The 21,209-nt window shown below is 40.9% G+C and overlaps 1 protein-coding gene across 6 annotated transcripts in view; it reads right to left on the minus strand.

Moving 5' to 3' along the window:
• The window catches only part of LOC136858170 (organic cation transporter protein), a 279,009-nt gene that overhangs the window by 44,259 nt on the left and 213,541 nt on the right, over positions 1–21,209 (minus strand). For all 6 annotated transcript variants that reach the window (XM_067137523.2, XM_067137520.2, XM_067137524.2 and 3 more), the window contains one exon: positions 13,752–13,906. In XM_067137523.2, coding sequence (XP_066993624.1) covers positions 13,752–13,906 — 155 coding nt within the window. The remainder of the gene's footprint in view (positions 1–13,751; positions 13,907–21,209) is intronic.

Here is a 21,209-nt window from a genome sequence, read left to right on the forward strand (position 1 = left end):
ACCAACACTGGTTAGTATGTTGTGTCCTGGAGTACCTGTAATATCATTCTATTCGGACAATGAGTTTTGAGTTTCATCATTAGAGCCCGCCTGGTGGCCATGATCTTAAGGCTTGAAGTCTATTTGGTCTGACAACGTGGAGCCGGTTCGAATCCCGTTGGTCGAAAAAAGTCACCATCAGAATGATGGCCGGCAGGGTAAAAAGGCGAATCTGCTGGATCTGATCTGCTGGGTAGTTGGCACGGTAAATCGGATGCTGCTCTCCACATGACACAATCTGCTGGATCCGATCTGCTGGGTAGTTGGCGCGGTAAATCGGATGCTGCTCTCCACACGACACAATCTGCTGGGCCCGATCTGCTGGGTAGTTGGCGCGGTAAATCGGGTGCTGCTCTCGACATGACGCAATCTGCTGGGTAGTTGGCGCAGTAAATCGGATACTGCTCTTCACACGACACAATCTGCTGGATCCGATCTGCTGGGTAGTTGGCGCGGTAAATCGGATGCTGCTCTCCACACGACACAATCTGCTGGGCCCGATCTGCTGGGTAGTTGGCGCAGTAAATCGGGTGCTGCTCTCGACATGACACAATCTGCTGGGTAGTTGGCGCGGTAAATCGGATGCTGCTCTTCACACGACACAATCTGCTGGATCCGATCTGCTGGGTAGTTGGCGCGGTAAATCGGATGCTGCTCTCCACACTACACAATCTGCTGGGCCCGATCTGCTGGGTAGTTGGCGCGGTAAATCGGGTGCTGCTCTCGACATGACACAATCTGTTGGGTAGTTGGCGCGGTAAATCGTATGCTGCTCTCCACACGACACAATCTGCTGGGCCTGATGTGCAGGAGATTGTCTGGCTACACGCGTGATAATGGCTCCTCCACTTTCTACGTTTCGAAAGATAAGAATTGCACTGACTTTGTTGTCAATGAAGTCGATACGAAAGAAAAAAATATGGGGCTAAACAGTGGTTATTACGGAGAAAAGAATTTAGACAAATATGATTAAAGAACTACAACCATTCTACGAATGGATATAGAAATTTTCAACGAACTGCTCGATGACAAATCGGCCCAAGTTGCACAACCACCCTATACACGTCCCTACATGCTGAGTGTCGCAATAATCAGTTGGGAGATTCTGTCACCCCGACCAAGCACCCGACATGAGTTGGGTCCATTCTGTGTTCGGTGGTTGTGCCAAAAAGCTTGTATTCAATTTCAAACCTCCCCGCAGTGCTCATATGGAGTGAGGGCATATGACGCTGTTGATGGTGATTCATTCGTCGGATGGCGACGTAAAGCCTTGAACAGACCCCTGGGTGATATTCGACAGGAGTAGGCTATGTGCCACCACCGAGTTTCACCCTCTCCCTTCCTAATATCATAGAGGGGAATCGGGTAATACAGAATAGTCGGCCAATAAGGAATACCACAACATCTTGCCTGTAAGGTACTCCTCTCAGGTGGAAACTCGTCGAATTACGGTAAATGTTCTCATGATGCTTTGTATTCAGTTTCGACATGCTCGTGAGTAAGGTTAGTGCGTGGAGCAAGAATATTTGTTTTTCATATTTGAAAAGCTTTTGCAGGTAATTCTTTTAAAGCTTTTATTAATTGCCAAAACTGAGTTTAGTCCTGGGAAATCCAATGTTACATAATGTACAAGAGTTGCTTATATTGCTACACCAGTGTAACTTCCTTGTTGTGCAAAGTTTATGGCATGACGAATCCTTTAATTCAAACATGGTGTGTCGGGATATATGGAATACTGTCTTAGTTTCAAAGTAAAATGACGTTTAAAATTAATTAAAGTTAATTCCATTAATCCTGGTATATTATAACATTTAACTACCTATAGATCTCAGTTTCTGCATCTGTGACTTTTGTTACTGAATGAACAAGTGACTGTAAAAAGAAAACTCTGAATAAGTGTATACAGATTATTATTATTATTTAAGTTAATTACCAATTTTATTCTTTCGATTTTTTAAAATTTATGTACGTCCACCTGTAAGAACGTTTCTTAAATATAACTGAAATAATTTATTGAAGTTCTATTTTAATTTACATATTATTTACCCTACTATTCCATATTAGCCGACTATTCCGTATTACCCACCAAGTGCAACTTTTTGAAAGAAATAATTTTGACGTGAAGACATTAACAACTTACAATTTAAAAATATAGAGAATCTTGGCTAATTATTTGAATTTTCAAACCATATTCATTTATATTTCATAACTGATTTCGGTAAGAAGTTATACTGCCAAAAGTAAATGGTATTCCATATTATACGACTCTCCTCTATATTTAATCTCATTAACTCCTCTGATGAGGTTGACGTCAGTAAGCGCATCCGGTCGTACGAATAAAAACTCGCTACGAAGATTCATCTCACTTCACAACCAACACCGTAGAGAAACGGGACAGGTCCACCATCATCGCAATCACGATACAGTCCATCAATAAATCAGACATTCTGCCAAAAGACTATTCAAGTCCCGTGTAAAGCGTCGGTAGCTGGACACTGGAGTTGTGTCGTCTGTCTGGTATTTCTGCGTTCATCTCAGTCACATCATCCTCGTTAACGAGCGTGATATCAAGCGATCCCCGTTGCGTCACGTACAGGGCCGAAGAATACCCTGCTGCAACTTTTCCTTACAGGTACTTTCCAATGATAACGCAGTTGTTAACCAGAAACAAATTTCGACATTCCGATCGTGTTGCTATCTAGCAACGAAAGCGGTATTTTAATGGAACGGATACTATAACTTTGAAGCATAGTCGTCACAAGGAATAACAACCATTTAAGTGTCTGTTTTTGAGCGACCTGCATAGTGGTTCCACTTCATAGCTATCTCGCTGCAATCACTGACCACTGGCAACAGTAGGGAAACTCAACTGTTTAAAATATTATGTCATTGGCAGCCTGCACAAAATAATATGGCAGTTGTTTATGTCTACCATTTATAGAGTAATGAAAGCACTTACGCTATTATTGTTGTTGTTTTGTGTCGGTAGATTAACGGGCACGTAAAAGAACTCCTGTGTGACAAAATTCCGGCAATTCGGCGTCTCCGAAAAAACATAAAAAGTAGCTGGACGTAAAGCCAATGCCATTATTATTGTTGATTTGTAATATAACAATTTCAGGTGAGTTTCATTGTTATGATGGTTATTTATAGTAAAAGTAGAACACATTCAAATCCCCCCTAGCACTACAGCCCTTGAAGGGCCTTGGCCTACCAAGCGACCGCTGCCCAGCCCGAAGGTCTGCAGATTACGAGGTGTCGTGTGGTCAGCACGACGAATCCTCTCGGCCGTTATTCTTGGCTTTCTAGACCGGGGCCGCTATCTCACCGTCAGATAGCTCCTCAATTCTAATCACGTAGGCTGAGTGGAACTCGAACCAGCCCTCAGGTCCAGGTAAAAATCCCTGACCTGGCCGGGAATCGAACCCGGAGCCTCCGGGTAAGAGGCAAGTACCCTACCCCTACACCACGGGGCCGGCTACACACTCAAATGACAAGAGTATTACTCGATGTCTAATGCTAGTATCAATACGATCATTCATAAGTGATTTCACTGCACTGTATAGTCACTAATAATTAAAGTAGGCTAACAATAAATATAATAGCAACGATAATATGTGTAAATAAAATGCGCAAAATGAAATGCATAACAGGGGTGATAACGTTATAATATGACGTGTGATAAATTCTTGAAGAGCATAGTGGTCCTACCTTCAAACCACCAATTTTGAGACCTCATTGATCCAGTTATTCAGAATTTGAATGTGTGTGTGTGTGTGTGTGTGTGTGTGTGTGTATGGTTTCTTATGTACCAGAAGTCCTGTTTTTGCTGACAAATACATTTCATGTTCTTAATCCAAAATGTGAACTTCAAAGGGTTAATTTAATTTTGTCGGTTGATACCGAGTGCGCCACCAGTAATCTTCAACATGCCAATAACAGTAACATCGACTATATCTGTCGGAATCAAACCCGCGAACTGCGGATCAAGAGTCGGACACTCTACCACTGACGCACCGAGGCAGGTAATAATAATAATAATAATAATAATAATAATAATAATAATAATAATAATAATAATAGTCTAATAATACCGGGCGAGTTGGCCGTGCGGTTAGGGGCACGCAGCTGTGAGCTTGCATCCGGGAGATAGTTGGTTCAAACCCACTGTCGACAGCCCTGAAGATGGTTTCCCAATTTCACACCAGGCAAATGCTGGGGGCTGTGCCTTAATTAAGGCCACGGCAGCTTCCTTCCCACGCCTAGGCCTTTCCTATCCCATCGTCGCCATAAGACCTATCTGTGTCGGTGCCACGTAAAGCAAGTTGTAAAATAATAATAATAATAATAATAATAATAATAATAATAATAATAATAATAATAATAATAATAATAATAATAATAATAGAGAGCTTCCTTGATACGGATTGGCAGACCACATGTAGCCTGCGGGGCAGCCCAGTGTAAAAACAAAAGCAGAAACATATACATTGTCTCTCCTTTCCTAGAATACCGCAGCGTTTACAATTATAGTGAACCATCAGTGCCAACTTGTAAGTTCAAACGACAGGTCACGGTATTTTTATGCCTACTGGCTCCGTTCCCACTCTCCATAACACAGTCAATGAATGTGTGTGGCGACACAAGGAGTCCTGAATTAAGATGAGTAAGCGTTTGTGCCAAAATGCTGACTTTGTTAGTAGTCTTCGGCAGTATTTGTTTATTTTCCTGGATCTCAACCAATGCCTATCAGGAAAAAGGTATTGCAGTTGCAATGAAATAATAATATGTACCGAGCGAGTTGGCTATGTGGTACGGGCCAAGTAGCTATACGCTGCTGAAGATGTTTTTCCGTGGTTTCCCATTTTCGCACCAGGAAAATACTGAGTCCACGATCGCTTCCTTACATGCCCTAGTTCTTTCCCAACCTTATGTCCATGAAAACCTTCCACCTGGAAGTTTTTTTTTTTTTTTTTTTGCTATTTGTTTTACGTCGCACCGACACAGATAGGTCTTTGGCGACGATGGGATAGGAAAGACCTAGGAAGTGGAAGGAAGCAGCCGTGGCCTTAATTAAGGTACAGCCCCGGCATTTGCCTGGTGTGAAAATGGGAAACCACGGAAAACCATCTTCAAGGCTGCCGACAGTGGGGCTCGAACCCACTATCTCCCGATTACTGGATACTGGCCGCACTTAAGCGACTGCAGCTATCGAGCTCGGTCCTGGAAGGTTAAACCACCTGAAAATAAACCCACTTTACTCCTCCACAGTTCTCTATCTAGTGCATTTTCCTCGTTTAAACCTCTTCTTACCAAGTTTTTCGTACACCATATACTGTTCCCGCGGCTTTTACCCGTTTTCCCTTTCCCGTTTACCGTTACGCTCAGCTTTCCAATTTAATCTTCCTTCTTCAGTCTCGTTCAGCAGAAATTCTCGTCTACTTCCGCATTTTGTTTCTGTTTTTAGTGTTCGTTGCTTCATCAGCAAAAGGCCAGCTCCATTCAGGCCATGAAGGCCCTTGGAGAAGTGCAAGGTAAAGGCTTCCGTCCATTGTTGTTAATGCCAAACAAAGTGGGACTGACTGGTCATTTCTATACTTGGTCGCCCTTGTCCCCAGGTACTCATTTTTGGTATAAGTTGAGTGAACCTCACGGCCGTGTGCACCTCCAGAAGTGGAAATCTCATTTCTTAAATTTGACTTCCTGACAGGTAACTGAACCCACGTCCTTCCGGGTGACCCAAGTACGCCATTACCGCCTCAAGCTAGGTAGCCGCTCCTTGCTTTATCTAACCTCACCTTTCTAACCTCTCTCCTCCAAGAATCCATCACGGTGGCTAATGTGTTTACCGGGCGAGTTGGCTGTGCGGTTAGGGGTGCGCAGCTTGAGCTTGCATCCGGGAGATAGTGGGTTCGTACCACACTGTCACCTGTGTCGGTGCAATGTAAAACAAATTATTTTTAAAAAAATGTTTGCATGTTTGTCTGTGTATTGCCCATGTTCCTACGCCATACAGTAAAATCTTTTGCATCACAGAACTGTAGATGAGTTTGTTTTGTTTAAAAAAGTTTCTTTTTCATAATATTCAATTTAGTATATATTCCAATTGTTCTCCTGCCCTTAAACGCCCGGATATAAACCAGGGTGGCTCCAGCAACCCTAGATGGGATAAGATGAAGGAATAGTTTATATAGCAATAAGATAAGGAGAAAATTCACGCATATTTCAGCCAGGTCCACATGAAGTATCTGAGTGATTTTATGATTTTAAAAAACACAAACTGAATTAGGCAGTTATTTTAAAGAAAAATACGAACACCTAATTATTATTATTATTATTATTATTATTGTTATTACATTCAGTAATGAAGCATAATAATAATCTTTCTTTCTTTCTTTCTTTCTTTCTTAAACCGTTTACCCTCCAGGATTGGTTTTTCCCTCGGACTCATCCAGGGATCCCTCCTCTACCGCCTCAAGGGCAGTGTCCTGGAGCGTGTAGGACGTTGGGTCGGGGGATACAACTGGGAAGAAGGACCAGTACCTCGCTCAGGCGGCCTCACCTGCTATGCTGAACAGGGGCTTTGTGGGGGTGGGGTATTGGAAGTGAGGGACCATCCCGGCATTTGCTTGGAGGAATAGTGGGAAACCACGAAAAACCACTTCGAGGATGGCTGAGGTGGGAATCAAACCCACTTCTACTCAGCTGACCTCCCGAGTCTGAGTGGACCCCGTTCCAGTACTCGTACCACTTTTCAAATTTCGTGTCAGAGCCTGGAATCGAACCCGGGCCTTCGGGGATGGCAGCTAATCACACTAACCACTACACCACAGAGGCGGGCGCATAATAATAATAATAATAATAATAATAATAATAATAATAATAATAATATATCATCCCACAACATGTTTATGGTTTTCGGGGACGGAAGTTTGTCCCTCGGAAGTTTTTTACGTGCCAGTAAATCTACCGACAACCGGGCGAGTTGGCCGTGCGCGTGGAGGCGCGCGTCTGAGAGCTCGCATTCGGGAGATAGTGGGTTCCCACTGTCGGCAGCCCTGAATATGGTTTTCCGTGGTTTCCCATTTTCACACCAGGCAAATGCTGGGGTTGTACCTTAATTAAGGCCACGGCCGCTTCCTTCCAACTCCTAGGTTTTTCCTATCCCATCGTCGCCATAAGACCTATCTGTGTCGGTGCGACGTAAAGCCCCTAGCAAAAAAAAGGAAAATAATATATATATCTACCGACACGAGAATGACGTATTTAAGCACCTTCAAATACCACCGAAATGAGACAGAATCGAACCAGCCAAGCTGGCCTCAGAAGATTAGCGCTCTGCCGCCGGAGCTATTCAGCCCAGCTGAGAATGCGCTTCTGTCTGCGCTCATAACAACGCACATTGCTCAACACCTCAGATAAAGGTGTTGTTACGGAGATAAACAGAGATGCTGGCGCTAATGATAGAGCTCGGGAAGTCTTATGTGACGAAGTTCGAGAAGTCTTACAGCTGAACAAATAAGCCGAGAATTTGCGTGCATGGGCTGTAGTAAATTGCACAGGAGAATGGAAAATTTCAGTGGAAAATAATAGGGCGGAACAATTTCTTCTTCTTCTTCTTGCCCTCTGTTTACCCTCCAGGTTCGGCTTTTCCGTCGGACTCCGCAGGGATCCCACCTCTACCGCGCCGAGGGCAGTGTCCTAGAGCGTGAGACAATAGATCGGTGAATACAACTGGGGAGAATGAACAGTACCTCGCCCAGGCGGCCTCACCTGCTATGCTGAACAGGGGCCTTGTCCGGGATGGGAAGATTGGAAGGGACAGGCAAGGAAGAGGGATGGAAGGGGCCGTGGCCTTTAGTTAGAAGCCATCCCGGCATTTGCCTAGAGGAGAAGTGGGAAACCGCGAAAAACCACTTCGAGAATGGCTGAGGTGGGAATCGAACCCACCTCTACTCAGTTTACCTCCCGAGGCTGAGTGAACCCCGTTCCAGCCCTCGTACCACTTTTAAAATTTCGTGGCAAAGCTGGGAATCGAGCCCGGGCCTCCGGGGGGTGGCAGCTAATCACGCTAACCACTACACCACAGAGGCGGACGGAAACTTACCATGTAAATTTACTGGGAAGCGAAGAGTATCAAATATGAATTGCTCTTAGGAAACATGTTGATAATTTTTTATCGGACTGTACTTTTGCATTGTACCTTCCAAACATAATCCCAATTTCATTTCACTTTTGTATCATAAAAATATTTTAAATCGCTCATATTGAATACCTAGTACAAATTGTTCAATAAGATTGCTTTTTCTTTATTTCTTTAACTTTATTTTGAAAAATAATTTTTAAAATGCGAAGTGATCAATTTGGCCCAGCTCACAGGACCTGATTCGGTTCTGAGGGTATATTTTCACACTTAACGTGTAAGAATTATTTCTTGAGTGCAGATTTTCAGTGATGTTTATCTAGATATTTTGACGTAGATAAAACGTCAACTCTTCCACGAAAACATATACGGAAGGCTGACAGGAATTGTAGCTTGTACTGAAATGGGAATGAAAAGATTCACACGCATTTGTAGTTCAAGTTTCTGCTGATTTGACTGCCAACATACTGGGAGGAAAAGGACAATGTAATTTTCAATCAAATAAGAAAATGTTACAGATGTCTCGCAATCGAGTTGTAGAGGTCACGGGTTACTGTTTGCATAATTGAGGCAGTAAATTGGCAGAACACCTCAACTAACAATAGTCAGACAATGTAATGTTATAGCTCAAAAGTTGTATGGGCTTAGGACATTGTTGGCCATTGCATTTTGTTTTATTCGAGCTCGTGATATTAGGGCAACCACATACCTTATTATTACTTTTTCCTTCATTCTTCGAGTGATAGCATTTTCCTTCTCATTTCAGTAGTCATCTTCATTATCTTCCTGATCAACAGTGGCTAATCACCGAGCGGATTTTCAGATTATTTAAACAATCACAAAAACAATTACCATCATGATTAGCTAATTGATTACTAAGACGATTAAAAAATAGAAGCTGTCCCAGTCGACAATGCTCGCCGTTGATGGACCTGCCAAGTCTTAAATTCGCAAATCTCTCCATTATTATAGCTCGTAAGGAAAAAATGTATGAGTTATAAAAGATACATAAAATATTAGATCTTCTATAATTGTCGTTATACGCACTGTTTAAGATAGAATTAGCATTTCTAACGCGTGGGTTCGAACCCCATCGTCGGCTATCCTGAGAATGTTTATTTATGTTTTCACATTTTTACATCCAGGAAAATGCCGGGACAGTTCCCAGTACCACAACACTTATTCAAGTCTTCCGCGCGAAAACAAACTAATTCACTGCTGCCAACCCTCCCCTCACAAAACGCGGGATACAAGCCAGAGGTCCAATCCGAATCAAACTTTCTGGTCTCAAATTTTACATTTCAATATAATTATTGATTATTTTCTTCTTAAAATATACGGTAAATAATAGGGCAATGGAGGTCATAAATTATTATTTAATTTTATTGTATGCGACCATGGAGATTTGACTGGCAATGCTAGCATATAGGGGTTTGTGAGGACATATTTCTGCTTCATGCTACGGACTCTGCCTAAGTGAAAGGCGCTTCCCGCAACCTTCCTCCCTCCGAAAGCGTCCTCCAGCGCGCTTCCCCCTTACATCTCAATCTCCTCACAGAAAATGAATAAGGTACTGTATCCTCGGACGGAAGCTCGAGAGTCCGTGCCTCATCTTCAACCTGAAAACATATGCCAGTGAACTGCGCGCTGAAAGTCAGTCACCTAAGTTTGATATTGCCTAATAGTCTTCCTTATTGATGAGAATTTACAGTTTTACAATGAAATGTCATTTTCTTAGCATTTTTCGAGTCCAATATTTGACTTCAAATGTCGAGGGAAAAATAAAAGAACCTTGTTGTTCTCTAGGGAGGACACCGTCCGGGAGTCCGTATGGATCGGTCGCTACTGGTTGGCATCAGAAAGGCCATCCGGCCGTAAAAAACTGCCTTATAATTTCACCTCACTTCATCCCCGACGAAGTACAAGTTACCTGTTTCAACCTTAATACAACCGAAAATATGTTTTTATTAAACACAGGTTATTTAGTATTATTAATTTCGAAATGTGTGCGAATTTACGTATTTCAGAAGTCTGAGTTTTGAAGAAAATTACGCCAGGCTGTTACGCTTATGGTTGCAGAAAGAGATCCGGAAAGGGTTTTAAAATGAAATTGGACAATTGCTTGTTTTCAGCTCTGAAAGTAGCACGTTATGAGACGCTCCCAGAAACGAGTAGTCTCGTCTCATGCGTTATAATGGTAACATCAATAACAAAATGGGTTAGTACTTTTATGGAGGTCAAAACAGTAAATGTGAGATTTCTCCGTTAATATTCGCCGTATCGAAAACCTGTACATAACGAAAGTTGTTTAGAATATAATTCCCGATCTTTTGCGTTTCGTGCTATTTTACCGAGTAAGGAAAGGTAATGGAGATTTTCACGGTTATGTTATTTTTCACAAATTACCAAATATCCCCGAAAATATCTGCTTTATCTAAAACCTGTACATAACAAAAGTTACAGGAAAGGTCACTCCCGATTTACTGTAAGTCTCATTCATTCCCACCGAATGAGATATTATAATTGATATATTCTAGGATTCAAACTTTTATGGCTATTCATCTCTTAAAGGACGGGGTTATAAGTGCCGCCTAACATCAAGTTGAGTTTCCTTATACTTTATAATGATAACAATAACAGTCCGTCTCCGCGGCTGAATGGTCAGCGTACTGCCCTTCGGTTCATAGTGTCCCAGGTTCGATTCCCGGCCGGGTGGGGTATTTTAATAGCTCGGGCTTGGGGACTGGGTGCTTGTGTTTGTCCCAACACTCTCCCCTTCATATTCAGACAACACACCACACTATCAACCACCACAGAATCACGCAATAGTGATTACTTCCCTCCATATAGGATTGGCGTCAGGAAGGGCATCCGGCCGTTAAACAGGATCAAATCCACATATGTGTGACGCAGTAGAAATAGAAGAAGGTAATGATAACAGGAATAACAATATATTAGTAAAACCGATGGTAGTAAATAGAATGTTTAAAATACAGCGGATATCTGCCAGTAGGCCTAATAACCGATTTAGTCGCACATCACGGGGATCGAACCACGGGTGGTCGGTAATTGAGTCCTGAATACGAGCACTCCGGGACCAGGATGACTGCTTGTTTTCAGCGAGCAACAAGTAGTATTTTCACAAACTATAGGCCTATTTAATTCTTCATTGCGGTGATCAAACCGTAACCATCATTAAAGGAGCACTATAAAAAGTACACAGCAACCCGGGGACCATGACAGTTGCTTGTTTTCACCACTAAAGAGTAGCAGGTTTTCGTTATTATTTATACCGGTACCACAAGTAAAATGGTACTGTGTATTATGTTAATATATATATGGAGCTAGGTAATACAATATTATCTACCCATCGGTTAACTAATCATATTATCTTCTATCTTCTGCGTGTGTTAAGATTATATACATATCGATAAGTCATCTATAAAAAAAGTATATTTCTATGTATAGTTCAATGATACTGCGTTGTATATTCTGATCAGTAAAACCACGTAACCTGAAATATGGTAATGTTAATTTATTGAATTTAAATGGAGGCTAACTTTACAGTCATCACATACATTATTCAAGGCAATGACTATACTATTTTATGCCACATGTATTATAAAATAAATGTTGTTATAGGCCTAGCTACCTACCTACACAGAATTTCTAACCTCTTCAATAATTGGGATTTGTAGGCCTATATCACGTATAAATAAAAATTTTGAAGTTTTAACGTCAGGTAGTCAGACTCTGAACATAACAAATACTGACAGGCCTATATACACACAGCGTGAGCAAAATAAATAACATCTTAAAACATTTAACTAGTCTATTATTTATTGAAACAATAATATCACTCTCCTTCATCTTTCAACTGATTGAGTCATTAGCCAAAACATGGAGGCTGGACTGGAGTTGGTAACACTCTAACCGTCCAGGCTTCTCCAGCCACACTAATGTATTGTACAGTCAATTACGTGATATCACTCGATATCAAGATTATCTGTCATCGGAAATAATTCATAAAGACACATTAATTTAACTTCAATCAATTATAAATAAGCCTTTTGGAATCATATTGTATATATTAGAACATCATTTATTATTTAAATTATAGATAGGAATTCATTATGCACTGTAAATATGGTCAATATGTTGAGACAGAGTTTGTGCCATTTTATCTCATACTTGTGTACACGTAAAAGTTATTCTTGAAGCGGGGAAGTTATGATGAGTCATTGGGTTTAACTCACGAGTACTGTACTATACAGCGACCCGCGTGTAAGGCTAGCAAGCTAGGAGACTACATCATCGACACGCCTACTGGTTACGGTTGAAGAATGACGAGAGGAAAGATACGACATGAGATCTACGAATCAGATGTTTCGTTGTATAGAGACTGGGTATGGAGCTGTTACCAAGAGTGGGGAGAGCTCCTGTATATTATCTTGCGCGGAGCAATCCTCAAGACACAACTACTTTATTATTTTAGAACAGTGAGTGGTCGCTTCGAGACACAATCATTTTCGGGACAGTGAGTTGTCGCTTTAAGAGACAGTACGCAGCTGCTATGATGTTGTCGGATCAGGGTGAGACGAAACAAGTACGCGGCTTGTGATATATTCTATAGGGTAATTATTCTGGACGAAGAACTACGTTAGTTCAAGTCCACGGTACTTGGTAAAAGTCTGTATTGTATCCGTAGAATAGCTAAGTTGGATTGAGATTTCTGATAACATGGAAAAATTCATAACTCTGAATTTTCTCCTCCTACGATCAACGGTGATCAATTTTCACAAGCATAGGACCAATGTCTAATTTAAAGACTAGGCAATTAGGGAGTGCTAGTCTAGATAGCCCAAACCATATCGCAGAAGGAAGGATGTCCATGGAGCCAGTCTGCGACGAGAAAAGGGGAACGAGTAACCATGGAATACAGATGACCTCAACGGAAACTACAATTGGTGAGCCACAATTAGACAATGCAAGCAACAGTAAATTACAGTAACGTAAATTCTTAATTCCCTCCAAGCTAAAAGGTACTTTTCCGACTCATCTCATTTTTTGTTTAATAAATTCATTTGACCAGATATTTCGTTAATTTTCTTTCTCAAAGCGATACTTAATGGTTAATTATTTAAAATCCTACCCCTGTGATTTAAGTATAAGTCTCTATGCTAATAAATATAAATTTTGCTGTACAGTTTTGTTTAAAACTGTAAAGCTGGCGCCCAAACATTACATAGAGAAATGGGAAACCATGGAGTGATAATTAATATTCTATTTGCGTGGCAATTTGCGGGCAAGCCACATATAGTTTATATTTTTATTCATGTGTCCCCAGCTATTAAATTTCGTCTCCCCAAGTGTGATGCTTAGGAGAGCGAACAGTTACAACACTGTACATATAGAGTCACTGTAGTTCAGACTGTTCATCTTAGAGGAAGAGTTTCACCCTTCTCTGTTCAAGTATAATAATAATAATAATAATAATAATAATAATAATAATAATAATAATAATAATAATAATAATAATAATAATAATAATAATTTTATGTTGACTTACCGATGATGAAGGCTAGTGGGTAGACTCCTGACGTGCCCAGAGCATTGATGAACACAAATACTTGGAAGGTGATGTAGTCAGGCGATACTGCTTGTGCTATCCCTGTGATCGACATAAGCACAATGCAGAAGATGAACACCAGTTTACGACCGAACCTAGAAAATAAAATGTAATATTACGTAACAAATTGATATCAAGTTAACGTTAAAAATCTTATAGTGAGAATACAAGTTCCTACAGAAAAACATTTTAGATGGGAAAATACATAATCGGTTACAACAACAACAACCACAAATTATCCATTATTTCTATAAACGATATATTTATTTATTTATTTATTTATTTATTTATTTATTTATTTATTTATTTATTTATTTAAGGGTGATTGGTAAATGTGGGGAAGATATGGAAGCTAATGGGAATGGGAAGCGTTTGCTGGACTTCTGTGCTAGTATGGGTTTAGCTGTTACGAACACATTCTTCAAGCATAAGGCTATTCACCGCTTCACATGGGAGGCTAGGGGTACCAGATCCATAATAGACTATATCTTAACAGACTTTGAATTCAGGAAATCTTTTAGGAATGTACGAGTTTTTCGGGGATTTTTCGATGATACAGACCATTATCTGATCTGTAGTGAACTAAGTATCTCTAGGCCTAGGGTAGAGAAAGTGAAATCTGTCTGCAAACGAATAAGGGTAGAAAATCTCCAGGACGAGGAAATTAGACAGAAGTACATGGATATGATTAGTGAGAAGTTTCGAACAGTAGAAAGTAAGCAGGTTCAGGATATAGAAAGTGAATGGGTGGCATACAGGAATGCTGTAGTAGAAACAGCAAGGGAATGCCTAGGAACAACTGTGTGTAAAGATGGGAAAAGGCGAACATCTTGGTGGAATGATGAAGTGAGAGCAGCCTGTAAACGTAAAAAGAAGGCTTATCAGAAATGGCTCCAAACAAGGGCCGAGGCAGACAGGGATTTGTACGTGGATGAAAGAAACAGAGCGAAACAAATAGTTGTTGAATCCAAAAAGAAGTCATGGGAAGATTTTGGTAATAACCTGGAAAGGCTAGGTCAAGCAGCAGGGAAACCTTTCTGGACAGTAATAAAGAATCTTAGGAAGGGAGCGAAAAAGGAAATGAACAGTGTTTTGAGTAATTCAGGTGAACTCATAACAGATCCCAGGGAATCACTGGAGAGGTGGAGGGAATATTTTGAACATCTTCTCAATGTAAAAGGGAATCATCATGGTGGTGTTGCAAACAGTCAAGCTCATGGGGAGGAGGAAAATGATGTTGGTGAAATTATGCTTGAGGAAGTGGAAAGGATAGTAAATAAACTCCATTGTCATAAGGCAGCAGGAATAGATGAAATTAGACCTGAAATGGTGAAGTATAGTGGGAAGGCAGGGATGAAATGGCTTCATAGACTAGTCAAATTAGCGTGGAGTGTTGGTAAGGTACCTTCAGATTGGACAAAAGCAGTAATTGCACCTATCTATAAGCAAGGGAACAGGAAGGATTGCAACAACTATCGAGGTATCTCATTGATTAGTATACCAGGCAAAGTATTCACAGGCATCTTGGAAGGGAGGGTGCGTTCAGTCGTTGAGAGGAAGTTGGATGAAAACCAGTGTGGTTTCAGACCACAGAGAGGCTGTCAGGATCAGATTTTCAGTATGCGGCAGGTAATTGAAAAATGCTACGAGAGGAATAGGCAGTTGTGTTTATGTTTCGTAGATCTAGAGAAAGCATATGACAGGGTACCGAGGGAAAAGATGTTCGCCATACTGGAGGACTATGGAATTAAAGGTAGATTATTAAAATCAATCAAAGGCATTTATGTTGACAATTGGGCTTCAGTGAGAATTGATGGTAGAATGAGTTCTTGGTTCAGGGTACTTACAGGAGTTAGACAAGGCTGTAATCTTTCACCTTTGCTGTTTGTAGTTTACATGGATCATATGCTGAAAGGTATAAAATGGCAGGGAGGGATTCAGTTAGGTGGAAATGTAGTAAGCAGCCTGGCCTATGCTGACGACTTGGTCTTAATGGCAGACTGTGCCGAAAGCCTGCAGTCTAACATCTTGGAACTTGAAAATAGGTGCAATGAGTATGGTATGAAAATTAGCCTCTCGAAGACTAAATTGATGTCAGTAGGTAAGAAATCCAATAGAATTGAATGTCAGATTGGTGATACAAAGCTAGAACAGGTCGATAATTTCAAGTATTTAGGTTGTGTGTTTTCCCAGGATGGTAATATAGTAAGTGAGATTGAATCAAGGTGTAGTAAAGCTAATGCAGTGAGCTCGCAGTTGCGATCAGCAGTATTCTGTAAGAAGGAAGTCAGCTCCCAGACGAAACTATCTTTACATCGGTCTGTTTTCAGACCAACTTTGCTTTATGGGAGCGAAAGCTGGGTGGACTCAGGATATCTTATTCATAAGTTAGAAGTAACAGACATGAAAGTAGCAAGAATGATTGCTGGTACAAACAGGTGGGAACAATGGCAGGAGGGAACTCGGAATGAGGAGATAAAGGCTAATTTAGGAATGAACTCGATGGATGAAGCTGTACGCATAAACCGGCTTCGGTGGTGGGGTCATGTGAGGCGAATGGAGGAGGATAGGTTACCTAGGAGAATAATGGACTCTGTTATGGAGGGTAAGAGAAGTAGAGGGAGACCAAGACGACGATGGTTAGACTCTGTTTCTAACGATTTAAAGATAAGAGGTATAGAACTAAATGAGGCCACAACACTAGTTGGAAATCGAGGATTGTGGCGACGTTTAGTAAATTCTCAGAGGCTTGCAGACTGAACGCTGAAAGGCATAACAGTCTATAATGATAATGAATGAATGAATTATTTATTTATTTATTTATTGATGTCTTTATTTGTGGCGAAGTTAGGGCTCTTGGCCCTCTCTTACACTTAAAAGGACACGTTAAAAGGAAAACGAAATAAAAAATCGTAGGATTTATTTAAAATACATTCACCGATCTCAGCGCAGTCAGTGTCACTGTCCTGCCATTCTCAGGATAACGGTTTGATTCCGGTTGAAGTCGGTGGCATTTAAGGGTGTATAAATGCTGCAATTCCGCGTCGTGAGTTTCCGATATGTTAAATTCCTGCGGGACAAAATAGTAATAATGTTAGTTACGTCCCACCCAGCAGTGACCGTGTGGGGGTTTCACACACTCCCACGCTTACTAACTTTTATGTATTTATCGTTCAAAAGTTGGTAATAGAGCTGTGACTCGAGGTAGCTTCCTGAAATAGCGTGACTCAACAGTCCTTGACATGTCACTGGACGTGTTCATAGCGCATTGGCAATAAATTCCAGCTAGAAGTCTTCTGGATCCCCACGTGGTAACAGACAATACACTCCTCACTCAGTACATCATATTAGTATTAGGTAAGAAATGGAGTTACTTACTGAAGTATTACGTATTGGTTCCATTTTTACAAGATACTATTTTGTGAATTATTTCAATTAGACTCTATTTGTAAACAATCTTGTATTAGCTTACACTTAGCGCTGCTTGATTTTGTGATAATTTTTTTTGTCTGATAACATATTTCTTGTTGAAGGATATATGATGCTGTTGATGCTGATTCATCCGTCGGATGGTGACGTTAAGCCTTGAGCAGACCCCTTGATGCTATTCCACAGGAGTATGCTATATTCTCATTAACTCCTCTGATGAGGTTGACGTCAGGGAGGGCATCCGGTCATAAAAACTTGCTACGAAGATTCATCTCACTTCATTCCCGACAAGGGTTAGACATACATATTTCTTGTTGGAGCACGATGGCTGATCGAGAGGTAGCAAGAATACGAACTACGAGTATGCTTGAAGAATCGTTTGAAGAGGAAAACGCAGATGATGGTGGAGCCTTCTTATTCCGAATTAGACAATATTGTGAACTGCTGGACGAGAGAAGCATATCCGTTACATCCCATGCATCGTCATTATCTAGCAATGAAGAAACTGCTACTTATGGTGATATATCAGAAGCCAGTGCTGATAAATAATATATAGGTCGAGCCAAGCAAACAAAGTGAAGAAAAGAACCGGCTAACAGAAATGTTAGAAGCCAAACCCCATGATGCAACAGCCCCGAAGGGCCATGCCCTACCACGCGACCGCTGCTCAGCCCGAAGGCCTGCAGATTATAAGGTGTCGTGTGGTCAGCACGACGTATCCTCTCGGCCGTTATTCTCGGCTTCGTAGACCGGGACCGCCATATCACCGTTAAACAGCCCCACAATATAGATTAGTACGTAAGCCTGCCTTTGACAGTCGAAATTACTGTCTATAAAGTAATTGGAAATTCTAAATGGACTATTAATATGAATAAAAGTTAAACTTTCTACGGCATCCGAGTGGAATTAAAACAGGTATTGTATTTTCTTGTAAACCATATTGACTGCAGTTGTAGGTCGGAGTTGTACTCTGACGTCTATGGATCTGCGTACTCTTGAGCAACCTACATACAACTGTCCAAACACTGGAGTGGAGAGATTTATCCCAACTTAAAAATTTATCCTGGTTACTTATTCGTTGTGACAGAGAAGGTTGAATTTAGAGGAAATTAAGGATTTTAGAACGAATGGTATACCCGGATTCACAGGTGCTAAATCGATTCTTGGAATAAAGCACTTTTATCCTGAAGCTGTGTTTGTCTTAATTTGTGCATGTGTAGTTTCCGTAGATTCAATCTCGTCCCATTGCACAAACCAGCTTTATTTATTATTTTGCTGGCAAGATGTAGTGTTTACAGTGCACTATGTCTGCTGGTATGGGCTAGAATAAAATTGTTACTTTCATTGACCTGTCTGTCTTATACTTGGCTTTGACAATATGAAAGTGACTGAGGTATGAGTGACGCTAGTAGTGCTATTCCTTATGCAGCCAGTCCCTGCTATGAATGGTGTGAAAATGTCGCTCATAGGGTCGGTTGGTGCACACATTTCAGTGGACTTGGCAGACTGATGTGCAATAGCAACTTCTGGCTCAGTGAGGAAAGCAACGGGAAACTACCTCACTCCTCATTTCCCTAGTACGCCTCTTCAGTAACACGTAGGCCATCTATGACAGCTAATGGTGAACCTGTTGAGGATCCAACCAGCCTTCGGACTGAATACCCAACATACATACAATATCGTCGCATACTATGGAGTCATTGCTAATGTACGTTATTTGGTCACCTATCAAACTATTCAGAACCTATTGGCTGATGATGTTCATTCACTCGTTTCATCGGAAAAAAGTTGCTAGTTTGGAAAACATTGTACTCTGACTTGGATGAAAAGAAGAACCAAGTGAATCTCGTACAATATTTTTTGAAATACTGTTTTGTTGAATCTCAATAGTGCCATTTGGCCTAGTTCTCCGTTTTCGAGTTTTAGAAGCCATTCAGTGAAGTTCATCCTTAATTTACGGCCATAAAGTAGAATATTTAAAACTTGACTGGATAACACCTGTTCTGTAACAGTGAGGAATTACTGCCAGGGACTGTCTGAAGCTTGCACCAAGCAAGATCACTTTTCTAGCTAGAGGTGATTTGTTGTTCGTTATAAGTAGCTGGCCTACTGCTGAAAGGGAGTAAAGGGGAGACATGGTTTCCTCATCCCATATGATTAACTCAACCTGTTTCATTTACTTAGAGTCTTCCCACTCCAAATAAGCAAACGAAGGGAGGATGTGAAAGGCGGGACGTGGGATGAGAGCCATGGGCGCCCACAGGATCTTTTCCAGGGGGGGGGGGCAGATTAACAATTTTCTTGAATATAAAAACCAATATAACGTCAGCAACATTAAATTGTTTACAGAAACTTCCAGTTATAACAGATGCTAGATGACTGTCAGTAATTTCAGTTTATGAAATAATCTGGTATGATATTAAACAATTGAACATCAACATCTTTAGAATTCCAGGGGGGGGCAAGGGGGGCACTTATGCGGGCGCCCATAATGAGAGCGGCTCCAGTTTTTACGTGGACGGCCGCAATGGAATGGTGAGAGAAAAGCGCATTGTCATCTGATAGGGCCAGTCATGTCGTCATCGGGAGGGTGGCCTTCTTCTCACCAGGGGTGATGACACGGCCGGACAGTAGCAGTAGTTAGTATTTATTATTATTGTGAACATGTATTCGGGGCTGAACGCCTGTTATGTTCATTAATAAACGAGTAAACGAGTACTTAGAGTCTTCTGACATTCTTATGTTAGACATAGAGGCTTGCGAATTTTAGTTCTCTGTCATTCCTGTGACTTAAATAAATTCATCTTTCTCCAAACGCATCATTTTGTTTGTAGTTCTGCATATTTCATCTTTTCCGCTTTTGCCATTGTTTATTCTTTTCGTCTTCCTCGTGGAGTTTTAGTACGTTGGGATGGTCGGCTCATTTCAAGAAACATTGATTTAACACACGAAATTCATACAACCTTTGACGATCGAAAATTGAAATGAATGTCGTGATATATGATAGTAGGAAGAAACAGGCTGAAGCTCGGTGCTGGCACATAGCCTACGCCTGTCGAACAGCACCAAGGGGTCTGCTCAAGGTTTTACGTTTCCATCTTACTCCATATGGACACTGCGTAGAGGTTTGAAATTAAATCCAGGCTTTTGGCACGTATTCCAGTGATTATAAATTGTATACCACCACCTCTACTACCCTGCCAGCCATTATTCTGATAGTAAAAATATTTTCAATGAAAGGGATTCGAACCAGCTAAGCACGATGTAACACCAAAGTTATACACTTTCCGCTCTAATGACCAAGACCACAGACAACACGGTCAATTGACTGCTTATTAATATAATGTGTTTTCATACTCCAAAATGGAAGAAAATTATTCATTCATTTCACAAAAAAATAGATTTTCACTAAACAGTTCCAGTTTTCTCTCTTCTTCTTCGTCTTCTTCTTCTTATTTATCTGTTTACCCTCCAGGTTCTGTTTTTCCCTCGGATGGCGAATGTGAGACAATAACGTCGCTGATAGAAACATATTTTTCTTCAAACAAGTACAAAGAGTCGTGGTCGTGAGAGATTCTTGTATTTTTCTCGTTAAGAAGACACATAAATCTATAACTGGTACCAATTTCAGTTGTTAAAAACTTCTGATTTTCTCAATATCGCTGTGAATTACAGACAAAATTAAGGATTTTATATATACAGAGTGTTAGGGGTATGAGTGCAGATATTTCTTGTATCAATGAAGAACGATGTGACGAACCACTGTATATCAAACGTTTAGTAATCCTCGGAAGTTTCTTCCGTGAGCAAAGGGATACGATGTTTTAGAATAGGTAGAGCTCTGTTCTTGTGGTTTCTGTTTATGTTTAAGAGCAAATGAACTACGGCAATAGCTGAAGGCTACTGCTATAATGCCACGAGATGTTACGTAGCATTCTTGCCAAACTGTTTTTATGTTTAAGAAAAACT

This window comes from Anabrus simplex, chromosome 1 (genome assembly GCF_040414725.1).
Source record: "Anabrus simplex isolate iqAnaSimp1 chromosome 1, ASM4041472v1, whole genome shotgun sequence".
Classification (NCBI taxonomy): Eukaryota; Metazoa; Arthropoda; class Insecta; order Orthoptera; family Tettigoniidae; genus Anabrus; species Anabrus simplex.